This window comes from Hirundo rustica, chromosome 14 (genome assembly GCF_015227805.2).
Source record: "Hirundo rustica isolate bHirRus1 chromosome 14, bHirRus1.pri.v3, whole genome shotgun sequence".
Taxonomy (NCBI): domain Eukaryota; kingdom Metazoa; phylum Chordata; class Aves; order Passeriformes; family Hirundinidae; genus Hirundo; species Hirundo rustica.
Genome location: NC_053463.1, coordinates 4,597,393 through 4,611,718, shown reverse-complemented (window position 1 = coordinate 4,611,718; position 14,326 = coordinate 4,597,393). Strand labels below are relative to the sequence as shown.

Below are 14,326 nucleotides of genomic sequence, written 5' to 3'. Positions count from 1 at the left end.
CTTTTAATACTTTCTAAACTGTGTGATGGGTGTAGGAACTCGGTTTTCAAACACTTTCACCTCCTGCTGAACTACATGGGATTAAGACCCACTCTGCTTTGAATGATTCTGACTTACAGACAACTTGGGGATGTCCCCTGTCAGTGTGGTGAGAGGGCAGGAGGGAGAGGCAAAGGCAGTGCCCTGCTGTTCAGGGGATCAGGTCCAGCCTGTGGCCAGGAGGGGACAGATGGGTCTGGTAGGGAGAGGTTCTGAACAAGTGACTTGCTGCTCTCTAAAGCCAAAATGTGCTCGAGAGGAACTTTCCCAGAAATGTTGATGCTGAGTCTGGAGTTACTCATTCCACTTTCTAAGACACTCTCAGCTGTTAGGGCTGAAATTAGGTTGGCTGGGAGCCCTGACTTGTCTTGGGCTGTGTGCAAGTTCTTTTTTTGTCTCTGAGTATATTGCTCTTTCATTAGCCCTTCATTTTTCTAGGGGAATTCTGTAACAGTCAGTACTGCCTATTTCTCTCTCTGTTCAATTTTATCACAGTAAAACTCTCCCTGCCTTTCCTCAGGTGAGCTCAGGCAGTCCTGAGTGATGGCCAACAACAAGGTCATAGACATGGAAATAGAACTGGGGTTTGATTTGCTTCATTTGTTGCTAAAGCTTCTGCAGAGCATCGCTGGTGACTCCTGAGCTCCCAGAGCAGTGCTGGGACCTTGCCCACACGTTCAGTTACAGATGGCTGTTCCTGAGACCTGGGTACAGGGGGGGCCCGTGCTGCAAATCCCAGCCTCCTGTCCCCAAAACCTGCCCATTTGGCCCCAAACCAAGGGTGGGGCAAACCTCCTCAGTGTCTCCAGCAGCTGCTGCTCCCAGGAAGCATCAGGGTCAGGCTTTTGCTTTGGTTCTCTGAGGGGTCAGAAGCGGCCGCCCAGCGCGGGGGATGAGCTGTGCTGTGCTGTGCTGTGCTGTGCTGTGCTGTGCTGTGCTGTGCAGCCAGCTTGTGCCTTCTGCTGCTTTGTCTTAAAATACCCACTGGTGTCATTTTTTTACATCCTACAGTCTTTACCCCAAGCTGTGTATCTCGCCCTTAAATGGAGTTATATTTTTAATTGCTGGCAGAGCATTATTATTAGATGTGAGCCTGCTGTTAGTGCTCTCCATGGCTCTGCAGAGAGCTCTGCGAACACACCTCATCCTGCAGACAGGCAGGCGTGAATCATCCTGCTCATCTGCAGCCAGTGCACCTCCAAAAATGTGTCTTCTCCCAATCAGGCTAATTGCTGAGACCTCCCCACTCGAGGGAGAAGCTGGCTGGGAGCTGCTCTCCAGCCCCTTTGTCCCACTGAGGAGCGAGGGAGTGCTGCCCCAGCTGCTGGCTGCCTGTACAGCCAAATACCAACCCTGTTGTGGGAAAAACCTGAGCACTTGCAGCACAGCTGGTGCCAGTGGTGGTAGCCCAGACCCCTGGCCATGGAATAGTAAAGAGGCCTCCAGAAATGAATGTAGATTCATGAGCCCACTGAAATAAGGACTTTTTTAATTCCCCCAAGCCTCCAGCAGGCAGGTACAGAAGGAAGGTGGCATCTCTGTGCCACCTGGATCACCCCTGCAGCACTCATTTTCTGGGGACACCTGGGGCTGGGCCAGTGCCTTGCAAAAGTTAAAGCAACAAAAGCTGTGGGAGTATGGCTGGGCTGGGGCCCTGGAGCACTGACTTCCCTCTGGGACGGTCGTTTTGGCCATTTGGCAAGTGTTCCAGGTTGGGCATTACCTGGTGTTTAAACAGAAACACTTTTCAAAAAAACACATTGCAGTTTTTCAAATGTATCAGGGTGCATAACCAGTGGCTTTGGGTCTGTTTCTGCCGGATTTAGCCTAAGCAGGGTGCTCAATTCTCTTAAGAGCTGACGTCCAAAGAGCTTTGAAAGTAGGCTTCTGTCTGCCTAAATAATTCTTAGCTCTGACACATACTCAGGAGCCTTTTTTTTGTTTTTTTTCTTAAAATTTTGATGGGGGAGAAAGTTCTTGCTTATTGTGAATGAGCCTCCAAGGTGGTCTTTCTGCACTTAAAGGTGTTTCAGGGCTATTTGCACCTACCAGGAACAAGAGTTGAAATTACATTTCACAGAAAATAGGGGACTTTCTAGCTGTGCCTTATTTCTGCTGGTTCAAGAAGCACCCAGGAATTACAGCAGGTAACAACATGCTGGACCACATCTGTAGGGCTGTGACAAAATGAGGGGCAATTAATTGATTAAAGTAACTGGCAAGTCTGTGAAAGCATGGTCAGTACATTGGTGAAATTCTATAGCTGAGAGCAAAAGAAAATACCAATTTTTAGCAAATGACTGTAACCCATTAGCAGCTCGGATGATGTGTTAGAAGTAAATCTTGTGGAGTGAGTCAGGAGCGGAGGATGACGGGAGCCTCCAGCTGGGGGTATTGCAGCACTGGTGGAACAAAAACAACATTTTGCCCTGTTCTGCTACTCCAGCCCTTCTCACTTTCACCCAAACCCCCTCAGTGCCTTCACCCCACCGCTCCCTTGGCTCCGTTACTGGCAGGAAGGGGATCCCTGTAAAGTGGAGTCTGCAACACCCACAGGGAGGCATTTGGGATTCAGTCTGATTTGTTTCCTTATCTTTGTTTTACCTTTAGGTAAGCATGAGCCCAGGGTTAATCTGTGTTTTGCTGGAGGGGGCACTACGTGCCAGGATCTTTTCCAGGATGGCTTTTTTGCTCTTCACTGAGGCTGAAGTGGAGATGTCATGAGGGGAGAGTGCAGCTCCTCTGCTGGGCTGGGTCGTGATGCCAACACTTCCATTGCAGAGCCCGCTCTGAGCATGCGGTGTCTCAGCTAAATCTGATCCTCAGTACTTTTTCTCTGCAGAACACACAAGTGAATTAATTCCCCCTACTTCTCTTTGCCTCACACCAAATGGATCCTGTAAATGTTCCAGTGATGAACCGTTGCAGCAATTTCCATGTTTCCAAGATGACACTGATAGAGTACATTCCTGGAAATCACTTTCTGTTCTCTGCTGCTAAGAATTTTTGGGGGCAATGTCCTGGGCATCTTTCTCCCTAGACCAGTGTCAGATTCTTGCCCTTGTCATAGACCCATGGGATATCTGTTAAGTAGAGGCTGATGTAAAGCCTTGCAGGATGCAAAAAGGCTATTTTCTGTGTCTTTTCCATCTGCCCTTAAACTCAGTTGCCTCAGTTCCTGCTTTTCCTAATAAGCCTCGTTTAAAGCAAGTGCTCATAGGGGGAAAAAAACATCTTTCTGCTGAAATATATATAAAACTTTTCATTTTAGTAGAGAATGATTTGATTTTGAAGAGGCAAAGGGCCACTGAACTGATATATTTGATAGGGTTTTTATGGGAGAGCAAATTACCTTGGAAATGAAAGTGGTGTTGCTACGTAGGAGGATAATAAAACCTTGTGACATGACAGTGTTGAGGTTAGAGTATGTCTGAGCACATAGGAAGAAAAGCAGTCTCTTGTCCTACAAGAAGCAGAAGTGAGAATGGCCATCAGCATTATTATTTCTCCTCCTTCTGCTCCTTAAAAATGATTTGTAGTGATGGAACATAATACTGTGATAAGAGAATTACGGGTCTGGTGGATGTCCCTGTGTAACTGTCACCGTGCTTCCAATTTCCCAGCCTCTCAACATCGCCTACAGCCACATCTACAGCTCCTACCGCAACTTCGTGGGGCCACCTCATTTCAAGACCATCTGTCGGCTCCTGGGCTACCAAGGCATCGCCGTGGTCATGGAAGAGCTGCTGAAGATCGTCAAGAGCCTGGTAATTCTGAGCCTGGCCCTGCTGATGGAGAAACCCCACAGCCTGGATAGGTACAGGCAGGCAGCGTGGGCTTTGGGATCGGGGTGTTCGCGTCGGGGCACCTCCGTGTCTCCTGATCACGCTGGAGCGTTTGGAGCCATGGGCGGATTTGCACTGGTGAGGAATCCCGGCCGTTCCTGTGGGATGATGGAGCGTTTCCAGCAGGATCAGACAGCATCCAGCACAAAGATTTGATGGTTGACTAAAATGGAATTTAGTGCATTATCTCATATAATGTATGCACAGGGTGCAGGTGTGTAACTCCAAGTGACAGCAAGGCTTTGAGTTAAGCAGTGTGCTCTGCTCTAATCCATGTGTGTCCGAAACATCAGATCTGCAGAAACTCACTCTACATGAACATAAATTCTTTATTAAACTCTTGTATATCCGGTGATCGTTCCTCAGGTGGAAGGAGCATTTCCTGTGCTAGGGAGTGAGTCCTTTGGCAGCTCTGGTGAAATGCTTTTTGGGTTAGAAGCACGAGTCCAGCTGCATCTAAAACTGAGCCTTGTTTTGGATTTCAGCTGCAAACAATGCAAACACAGCAAGCTGTATTTGGAAGTCGAAAATCCTTGCAGCTGGGGTTTATTCTTTGGGAAGAAGCTGTAAAAGCATTCTGACTCCATACACTTGGCCCAAATTTCATATCTGAGTGAAATCCAAATTAAGCAAGTTCTTCTCGGACTTCAGCTGAAGTTTGATCCTGTGCTGTCAGATGTGGACCCATCCACAAGCAGCCTCTTTCAGAAGCAGTGCCAGGACACCTGGCATTCCAGTTTAACCCTCCTTTGTCTCCAACAGCTCCAGGGCACCATCCTGCAGTATGTGAAGACTCTGATTGAAGTGATGCCCAAGATCTGCCGCTTGCCAAGACATGAATATGGCTCTCCAGGTGGGTGCTGCAGGTAGATCCTTGAGCAGGAGCTCAGCCACGTGCTGCTGCACACTCATGGTTAACCCAGCCAGGTTTGCTGCGACACTTTCAGCTGCTCTGCTGTTGACACTAAAACATGTATAGGAAACCTTTACGGGGAATCTCCTGCTGGGAACTGCCATTTGAACACATAGGTGGCTGATAAGGGAATGTCTCCTGGTAGCCTCTCTTATGTTTTCATGATTGTGTGAGCTTTTGTGAGTTCACTGGTGTTCTTTAAATGCTCCCCTTAGCTGGTGAAGAGATTTTTTGCAGCATGGCTGCGGTCAGAATCTGTGGCTGCTGTACATGAGCTAGCACCAAGTAAGTCATCACAGCGTGGGACCTCTTTCCTCCTCTGATGAAGAAATACAGGGAGTTTATATGACTTAATCCCTATTTCCCAAAGCAGGATAAGACACTGCATGTTAGTTCTTCCCAATGCCAGTCCCTGTGTGTCCATTTAGCAGCTGCAATTTGTGATTAAGGATATACCAGACGCTGATCATCTTTTTTTATCTAAAATACTGGGAAGTGATTCCAGTCTCCTTCTGACCGTCCTTCCTTCTCTTTTAAGGAATCCTGGAGTTTTTCCACCATCAGCTGAAGGACATCATTGAGTATGCAGAGCTGAAGACTGACGTGTTCCAGAGCCTCAGAGAAGTGGGCAATGCCATTCTCTTCTGCCTTCTTATCGAGCAGGCTTTGGTAAGGCAAAACCCCCACACCAACATCGTACCCGAAATTTCTAGCTCAAGAGTAGAAGTGCAAGTGGGTTCTCCAGCAGAAGAGTTTGGGAAATGTTGCTTTCCAGCTTCTCATGTTCTCAGGGTCCCTCTGGGGCTGTGTTACTGGAGGCTTTGGGCATGTCCACGGGGATGGTGTGCTTTGCACTCGGTCAGGCCTCTGCCATGGCCGAATCTGAATACTGCAAAATCCAGATTTCATCCTCGAGCCCAAAGCTGCCCCTTGTTTGTCCTGCTTAGAAATAAAGCCAACTGGAGTTAATTTTTAGATTGTAAGCTCTCTGGGGCAGGGATCAATACTTTTTCATATACATATTTGTACAGTGAGAAGTAGATTTGATCCATCTGCTCTTTTGGGGTGCCAGTGCAATGGAAACAGCCTGATTGATCGTAATGGTGAAGTGGATAAAGCAATCCAACAGGAAGGAAATCTGTTGATGATACATGTCCTATGACATCTTCACTGAAAATCTGGCTGGAGTAACAGCTTGGCATTGCCCCCTGCACAGGAGTTTTACACGTGCACAAGTCTCTCAGCCTCCCAGCTCATGTGATGCCCTTTCTGGTGCGGGGCAAAGCCTGTGGCTGAGTGCCACTCACCTTCTTAGCTTCTGGTTTTTCACATAACAACAAATTTACCAAGCAATGAATTTAATCTCATAGTTTGGCCCCGAGCCAGCTGAGGAGTGCGCAACAACACAGTTGTACATTAAATGTGCATACTGTGTCATAATGGTTTGGGCAGGGTTGTTTGAGTTTTTCCAGAAGTGTTTCAAAATTACTTCCCTAGCATAAGACAGGATTTCCAAGCAAAACCAGGAGTTTTGTTCAGAGAAAAGCCATGAGAAAGTTCAAAGATTCTAAGTTTTATCTGGCCATAGAGCACAGAGAAAAGTAAAAGTCTCTGCATGCCCTCAGAATTTATATTTCTACCTTGCCTTTGCTTTTTAACTCCAGACCTAGAGACTTTTGATTCTTCATACAGTGTACCAAACACATTCAGTGAGCAGAGGTTGCATAGGATGAAGAAAATAAGAGATGCAAACAAGCAGCTTGGCTTTTGCAGAATTTTGTAGGATGATCAGAGTTGCCGACTATATTCTGGCAGTTTCTGTTCCTTTTGTGGCTTTGTCAGTGCTTTCTGCTGTTCTCAGTGTTGGGTTTTCTGCTGGATGTACTGCACTTGCCTTTCCTGTCACATCTTTAATGGGACACTCAAGGGACATGGTGATTTCTTTAGAAATCCTTCATTTCAATGCAGAAATGTTCCTTCAGTCCCAGGAACTGTACATCAGCAGTGTGCTGGCATTTTAGAATAGCAGAAAATAAAGATGATGGGAATTTGGGGATCCTTTATGGAAGGCTGTCCCTCAAAATCCACATCTGCCCACTTTCTATGCCAGACAAAGTCTCTCCCTCTTGGATCCTCTGTTTTTCCTCACAGTAATAGACTCAGAATACAAAGCTGTTTTGCATGCAGTAGGCTCTGATTCCCTCTTGCTGGAGGATGTCAGATGCACAGAGCCATCACAGGACAAGATTTTCCCTCTAATGGAGCTCTTGTGCAGCAGGAGGAATTGCTTTTATACAGCAATTACCTTCAGAGCTGTCTGAGTGATCTAAGGCTGGTGGTATTTGCTGGCAAAAATGGCTCTGATGCAGATGTCCAGTCTGCTGCGTTTTACCCCCATTTTATTGTTTAAGTCTGAGGAATGAGGGGTTGCTTGGGATGAAATTTCTAAGCAGAGTTTGTGCACTCGGTTAATGGGCCTTGGGGAAGAGGTCTGTTAATAACATGACGAATTTTGGGACAGATACGAGGTGAATGCAGGCTGCAAATGGCTGAAATATGCTCGCTTTATTAGAGGAAAACAGCAGTGGAAGAACATTCACCTAGGAATGAACAGTGTTTTGCAAACAAAACGACCCAGGTGACAGGCCCGCTCCGTTAGCATCAGCACCTCTGTGCCCGTGGAGGGGCCCCAGACTGTTCCTGTCCCTCCAGCACTGTGTCACAAACTGCACTCCCACAAACTCGCTCTCATCCCAGCATCCATGCGCCGGTGCAGCCTCCTGCAGCTCCATGCTCCACTGTCCTGCTGGCTGGAAGGGGGATGTCCACCCCTGCATCCCAAACAGGCCCAGCCCGGTCATTCCATCCGGCCCCCGGGTTCCTCCCGCTGCGCTGCCATCAGCTGCTTCCCAGTGTGTCTACATCTCTCCAGTGAGCTCAGAACTGAAAGCATGTCCTGGGAGCAGGCTTTTGTAGGAGCGGGCTGACGCCTTGTCGTGACACGATGCCTCTGTGTTGAACAGCTTTGGTTTCCTCGCTGCCGTTTCCCATTGCAGACTCGTGTACGGTGTACTGTCGGCCATCGCTCCTCAGTCTCCACCTGCCTATTTCTAGGTTTCTCCTCCTTGTGCATCTGTGTTTGGGATTATTTTTTTCTCAAGTGCATTGGCATGCATCCCCTCTGGTGGCATCTCATGGTGTTATTCCTCTCTGGACTTCTGTTTTATTCTTCCTGGTGCCTGCACCACTGGGATTCTGATAGCCCTGGCTGAGAACACCACACCAACAAGCGAATCATTTCAGACCAGTTACGATGTACCCATTTGCAGAAGAGCCACGTGTCAGTGTATTTTTCACGTACGCTTCCTGAAATAACTGAGCCAAAGGGTAATTTCCACCTGGGCACTCTCTCAAAGAACAGGCTGCAGGAATTCATTCAGGGTATGATGGAATGGAAACTTCCATATTCTTTATCCCCTCTTACTTGCAGGGCTAGTGAGTAGGACAGAAAATCGATATAAAGGTCTGGCCTTGTACTGGCAGGAAGTAACTTATTTGAGTTAGGGAAACTTCTTGACGGAAGCTGAAGTGTTATTTCCAGTTTTAGGTCATTTAGGTTCAAACCACTGGAGTTACCACTGCGCTGGGTTGGATCTGAATAGGTGCTGTCGGTGTGAGCTGTTGTAGTGTTGCCCAGGCCCCTGAGCCATTCACTCTCCCCCATAGGTATTTTTTAACTTACTTTATCTTTCTTTCTTCCTGCCTCAGTCCCAGGAAGAAGTTTGTGATTTGCTGCATGCTGCTCCCTTCCAAAATATTTTGCCCAGGGTCTACATCAAAGGTAAGAAGCTGAGAGGGAAGCAGTGGGCAGACTCAGAGGTCTCTGTCCAGAGGCTGTTTCCTCTCCCATCTCTGCCGAGGATTAGCTCTGACCCTGCTTCCCCCTCCAAACAGATCAGTGGATACAGCCAAACGTCAGGTGCAAGCAAAAGCCAGGGGTGCATTTCCTGTAGCACAGTTACGACCCGAAACCTCAGTCAGTCTCGGGGGTTCCCTTAAGGTTTGGAAGGCATTTCACAGCCTCTCTGGAGAATGACAGCATGAAATGCCCATCTCAACAGGAGTGCTCGGTAGCAGGGACATGCTTTGGACACGTGTGATCGAGCTGCTGCTGAGTCTGCACTCGCCCATCCCTCCCTTCTCTGCATCACTGGCCCCTCATTGCTGTCGGTTTGGCTCCCTGATCCCACAGGCTCCTCGGATGGTTGCTGGGGGGCAGCTCTGAGCTGGAAAGTTGCGGGTCTCCACTTCCTCCTCTCATTTCACTGTTTGCTGCTCGCTTGACAGAAGGAGAACGCTTGGAGGTGCGCATGAAGCGTCTCGAAGCCAAGTATGCCCCACTCCACCTGGTTCCCCTAATAGAGAGGCTGGGCACTCCGCAGGTAAGGATTGCATTGGAAGGGATGGCTGTTGGAAACTCGTAGCAGTCCCCGCACGGCCTGCTTGGCCTTGGGAAAAGTGATCCTTTTTTTTTTTTTTTGATTGATTGATTGATTTTTTTTCTCCCCCCAAAACATCAATTGGACGAGCAAATCCGAATCCTTGCCCGAGCAAACGCTCTGAAGGGAAATTTGTGAGCGGGTGCAGAGATGTGTTGCTGCCTCCAGTCAGGAGAGCTGGCAGGGAGCTGTAAGGCTAGTGTGCTAGAAGCCAGTTCTGAATCAGAAAAACTCCAAAAACCTCTTCTTCTCCACTTTAAAAAGACGGAAAATTGCTGGAGCGGTTTGAGGAGAATCTTTGTGGGGCTGTCCTGACAAATCAATTGCCATCGCTTTTGGGGATCCCATTTTAGGACTGCAGTGTTGTCCATTTAAGCTCATCCCTGTCAAGGAATACATCTGAGAATGGTTTCCCTCCTAACACATGCTTAGAGCTTCAGCACATGCTTAAAATTATGTCTCCATTTAAGTGTCTTCTTGACGTGGGTCTCAGCTTGGGAAAGATCTCTTGTGCAGAAACTCAGTACTGTTTAAAATATCTCCATGGACTGATCAGTGTAATGGGCAAAATTTGAGCTCCGTTGATAGTAATAATCAAATTTCAAGTGCCCATTTACTTGGGGTTGATGGGATGAAAATCTTTCAAAGTATCAAATGAATCAACACCCTTTTCCTGTAATGTACTGATGAGGGAATGGAGCAAACACTCAGCTGGTGTAGGAGGTGACAGATCTGTGGCAGGCAGAAAGTGGTTGATACTTGTTCCTGTATTTTTTTTGTCATGGATCAAGGACGTTTTGAACTTTGCATCATTGGAAATCATCTGAAACAGAGAAATTGGCTGGATAACTGAGGACTTTGTCTTACTCTGTAGACACTTCCTTTTAAAAGGAGACACTCGAGAAAAAGAATTCACCTCTGTGTTTTTGTGTCTTTGTGTTGGTCTTTCTATCTCTCTTTCTTTCCATGCAAAATCATCATTGAATTCTGCTATTAGAGTCCACTCGTTGCTTATTTCTGCTGCAGTTATAATGGTGATGAAAACAAAAGATATTTCATGTCCCACTAAGAAGTTATTTTTCTGTAAATTGTTCCCATATTCATCACACAGGTACAGTTGGGTACCAGATTTTTTTTTTTTTTTTTTTTTTCCGAGCTCAAATGTAAATGAACACAAGAATTGCTTTCTATAGGTGCCTCCATAGCTTCTAAGCTTGCTCCTTTTATGCAGTTTCGGACATGCATTTTGGAAATGCAGTTTTGGACACAGGCCGTACAGGATTTTTCCTGCAGAATGCATAAATGCCTTGTAGCAATTGTTCACAATCTGAGCTGAAGTTGCCTGCTCGATGCCTCTCCCAAAAGGTGGCCCCATGTGTGTTATAGTGGGGATCTATTGGTTTTGGCAGGTTTTGGGTAGGGTTCTGGCAAGTTCACCAGGAAACAAGCTGTAAAAGAGGTTCGAAAACCAGAAAATCAAAACTGGATTTGTGCAATGGTGGGAAAACTGCCAATGATTGTTGTAAATAAATCCAGAAGCAGCTGTTTGATGGACCATTTATAAAGAACGAGGGGGGTCAAAGTGGTTCATTAAAGGAACCCTTTTAATGCTGACCATAAAGGTGTTTAGTAAGGGGTTTCTAAAAGTGTTTGGTCAGTCTGGTTTCTTCCCTGGAAATAATCAGAGCCTTTGCTTCTAAAGACAGAAGGAATAATTGAGTCAGCACAGTGGCATCCTGTGACAATTTACCTTGAGAGCATCCTTCCTCTCCTGATCTTAGAAATCAGAGGGGGCCCAGACTGTGAGGCAGCGCTGAACACAGGACCAGCAGCTCTCCAGCTGCTTTGCCCATGTTAAGATATCTACCCTAGGATTGTAGTCCTCTATCAAAGGCTGGTCTTACTGTGATGAAATTTAGAACCAAATTCTGTCTGTGAATGTGCATAACTCAGTGGCACTACCTACACTGAAAGCCAGATGCTTCCCTTTCTAAATTAAGATTTCTTCAGGAATTGTGTACTAAGATCACTGGAGAAGTTTGTTCTCAAAAGTATCCCTTTTATCACTACGTTTTAGCAAAGAGTAATGCTAACACTTAATCTATATTTGAAGTTCCTGTTTCTACTGTGCCCTCACTTTGCCATGATAGACCAGTGAGTACAGATCTGTGCCCATAAGAGCTTGGAGCAGGTGAGGAGAGGGACAGTGTACAGCCTTCAGCTAAAAAGCTGGATAAAATAAACCTTTACTTGCCAGGCAAACACATGCAGGTGTGTGCCATGGAACCAGCGATACCCTTCCTGCTTTTAACAGATCGAGGGATCCCAGACCAGATGTGGCCTCTGCACATGATGACAGCTTTCCCTTGATAGTTGCTGTTAGTTGAACTAGTGTTCAACTAATTGAGCTGAGGTCCCCAGAACATCCTTGAAATTGTGGCGCAAGCAAAGATTGAAGCGCTTCTTATTTCAAGAGCAGCCAAACTAAAAATGCTTGGGGTTACTGCCAGTGTAAGTTGATAACCAGAAATGGGGATGTGCAGGCACATTCATGCATTTTTCAAAGTGGAATGAAGATGGCCCAAGTAAACCAAGCATAATTCATGTTCTTAATGTCTGGCCAGGACACATGCCTGTCCTTTGTCCCAGCTGCTGCGAGTCCCCATGGTGACTGATTGGGATAACATTTTTATAGGCATTGCAGGGACAGCTGGAAATGGAGCAAATGCTTAAAAACTGCTTAAAGCTCCAGGAAGTCCACTGGGATAGGCAGGGTCTCAGTGACTGTCATGCTTGTTCTGTTCCAGAGGGGTGGGAGGGGTGAAGGGCTCTGCCTGTGCACCAGTCCTCAGCCGAGGTGAGCACGGCAGAGCCAGAGCCTCCCACAGCCAGGGGCACGGCTCTGACAGCGCTCAGCTCCCATTTCATGGGTTATTTTTGGCAGCACTGCAAAGAGGAGTCAGTCCTGCCACTGGAACAGCAGGAAGTGGGGCAGCTGAGAGGGGATACCAGGGCAGTGAGAGATGCCCACGCTTGCACCACTCAGTGAGCTTGGGGGAACGCCCTGATTGCTTTGGTTTTAATCCCCCCCTTCCCCCCCCCCCTTTTTTTTTTTTTTTTTTGGCCCTCTCGAGGAGCAATGGGGCTGAAATGAAGTTAATTCTCTTTTAAATTTCCTCTAGTGTAAAAGCCAAAATAACTTCATCCAGTGGAGCTAGTCCAGATTTGGATATCTAAATCTGAGCGGGGATGTCACATAAATTATCCACACCTGGGAAAAAATTACTTGGCTTTCTCATAAACCACAGGTTTTCCAGTATCGACTTTGCAGTGGCTTCTCATCTTCCTCAGAGCTTTTTAAGCCTAACTACAAAAGAAATCAAGAACGCCATAGGCTATCTGCATTTTGAAGAGATGATGGCAATGTCCTGGGAAGCATAATGTCCCTGTTCTCTCTCATTTTATCTTCATAATCTGCAGAAATCATGAGACGAAACCCATGAAATGAATCATTAAATGAAAATCATGAAACGAAACGCTGAGTAGCACTAGCAGGGCAGAGCAGCATACTAGCAGAATTAAGGATCAGTATTTCTGGTCAGGGCTTTGCCTTCAGCTCTGGTGTTCTGACATACATAGCTGCTCCAAAAGATGACTGAGGTCGGTGAAACAGAGCGGAGCACGATATCAAAGCCTCCTGTTTGAGGGATGAGTGTTCCCTGGTGGGAAGTGCCCTGGGAGCGGCCATCAGAGGTAAGGTTGGGCCTCCCACGAGGCGAAAGAGCCGGGGAGAGAGGCCAGGCGAGCGTTAAACCCGGCGGGCGTGGCTCACGTCCTCACCGCGTCCCTCTGGCTGTCCCTGTCCCCAGCAAATCGCCATCGCCCGGGAGGGGGACCTGCTGACCAAGGAGCGGCTGTGCTGCGGGCTCTCCATGTTCGAGGTGATCCTGACGCGCATCCGGAGCTACCTGCAGGACCCCATCTGGCGCGGGCCGCCCCCCACCAACGGCGTCATGCACGTGGACGAGTGCGTGGAGTTCCACCGGCTCTGGAGCGCCATGCAGTTCGTGTACTGCATCCCCGTGGGCACCAACGAGTTCACGGCAGAGTGAGTGTCCCCGGGCAGGGATGAGCCGCCGCGGTGTCCTCAGCAGCGGGGAGAGCCGCTGGGGAGGCGGAGGATGGGAGCGCGGGTTGTGCTCGGCTTTGCGTTGGAACGGCTGGAGGAAAGAGGAAGGTAAAGGGACACGCCCCAGGTGAGAGGCAGGAGATGGGTAGAGGGGCCAACAACCCAGCATTAGGTCCTCGCCCCGTCTTACCCGGTGGTTCGCCCTACGCAGCCTGGCCTGGGTGTAATTCTGTGTTATCTCCTGGGGTCGTTTTCTCTAGGCGCATACTCACTTTCTAGGAGCAGGACTGAACCTGATTTCCCTAGGAATTCAGCAAAGAAAGCTCCTGGTGCTGTGGTTACTTCTCTTGCCTAACTGTCCTGTCGTCTCTCCCCACCCATCACCCTTGTTCCTCCCTCCAGGCAGTGCTTTGGAGATGGTCTGAACTGGGCAGGTTGCTCCATCATTGTTCTCCTTGGACAGCAACGGCGCTTTGACCTCTTCGACTTCTGCTACCACCTACTGAAGGTGCAGAGGCAGGATGGGAAGGATGAAATCATAAAAAACGTGGTAAGTTGAACGGTGAGGTCCCAAAGGACCCAAACCAGCACACTTCTTTCTGTTTTCTGTCCTGCTTTGTCCAAACTCAATCACTTACAAAAAAGCCTGACGTTAATCTTTTTCCTGCTGGATGCCCTTGCTGTAAGGTTTCCATCTGCAGTCTCAGCAGAGAGGCCAAGGTTTTAATTGGCATGAAAATCAAATCTTTTTTCTCCCAAAGCTTTTCCCTTCTTCCTGAGGCTGGGAAGCTGGACCTGAGGAGCTGGTATTTCCAGCCACCATCCTGTGATCTCGGTGCCTTTATCAATAAGCGGTCGGGAGCCTAGACTTCGGAATGGTTAACTTAGGACCGCTCACTGA

The 14,326-nt window shown here is 47.8% G+C and overlaps 1 protein-coding gene across 7 annotated transcripts in view; it reads left to right on the top strand.

Moving 5' to 3' along the window:
- Positions 1-14,326, top strand: part of CYFIP2 (cytoplasmic FMR1 interacting protein 2) — a 49,316-nt gene that overhangs the window by 30,676 nt on the left and 4,314 nt on the right. For 6 of the 7 annotated variants that reach the window (XM_040078127.2, XM_040078129.2, XM_040078125.1 and 3 more), the window contains 7 exons: positions 3,663-3,806; positions 4,647-4,737; positions 5,336-5,466; positions 8,566-8,638; positions 9,145-9,239; positions 13,166-13,404; positions 13,828-13,975. In XM_040078127.2, coding sequence (XP_039934061.1) covers positions 3,663-3,806; positions 4,647-4,737; positions 5,336-5,466; positions 8,566-8,638; positions 9,145-9,239; positions 13,166-13,404; positions 13,828-13,975 — 921 coding nt within the window. The remainder of the gene's footprint in view (positions 1-3,662; positions 3,807-4,646; positions 4,738-5,335; positions 5,467-8,565; positions 8,639-9,144; positions 9,240-13,165; positions 13,405-13,827; positions 13,976-14,326) is intronic. The other variant, XM_058422477.1, reaches the window with a different exon arrangement.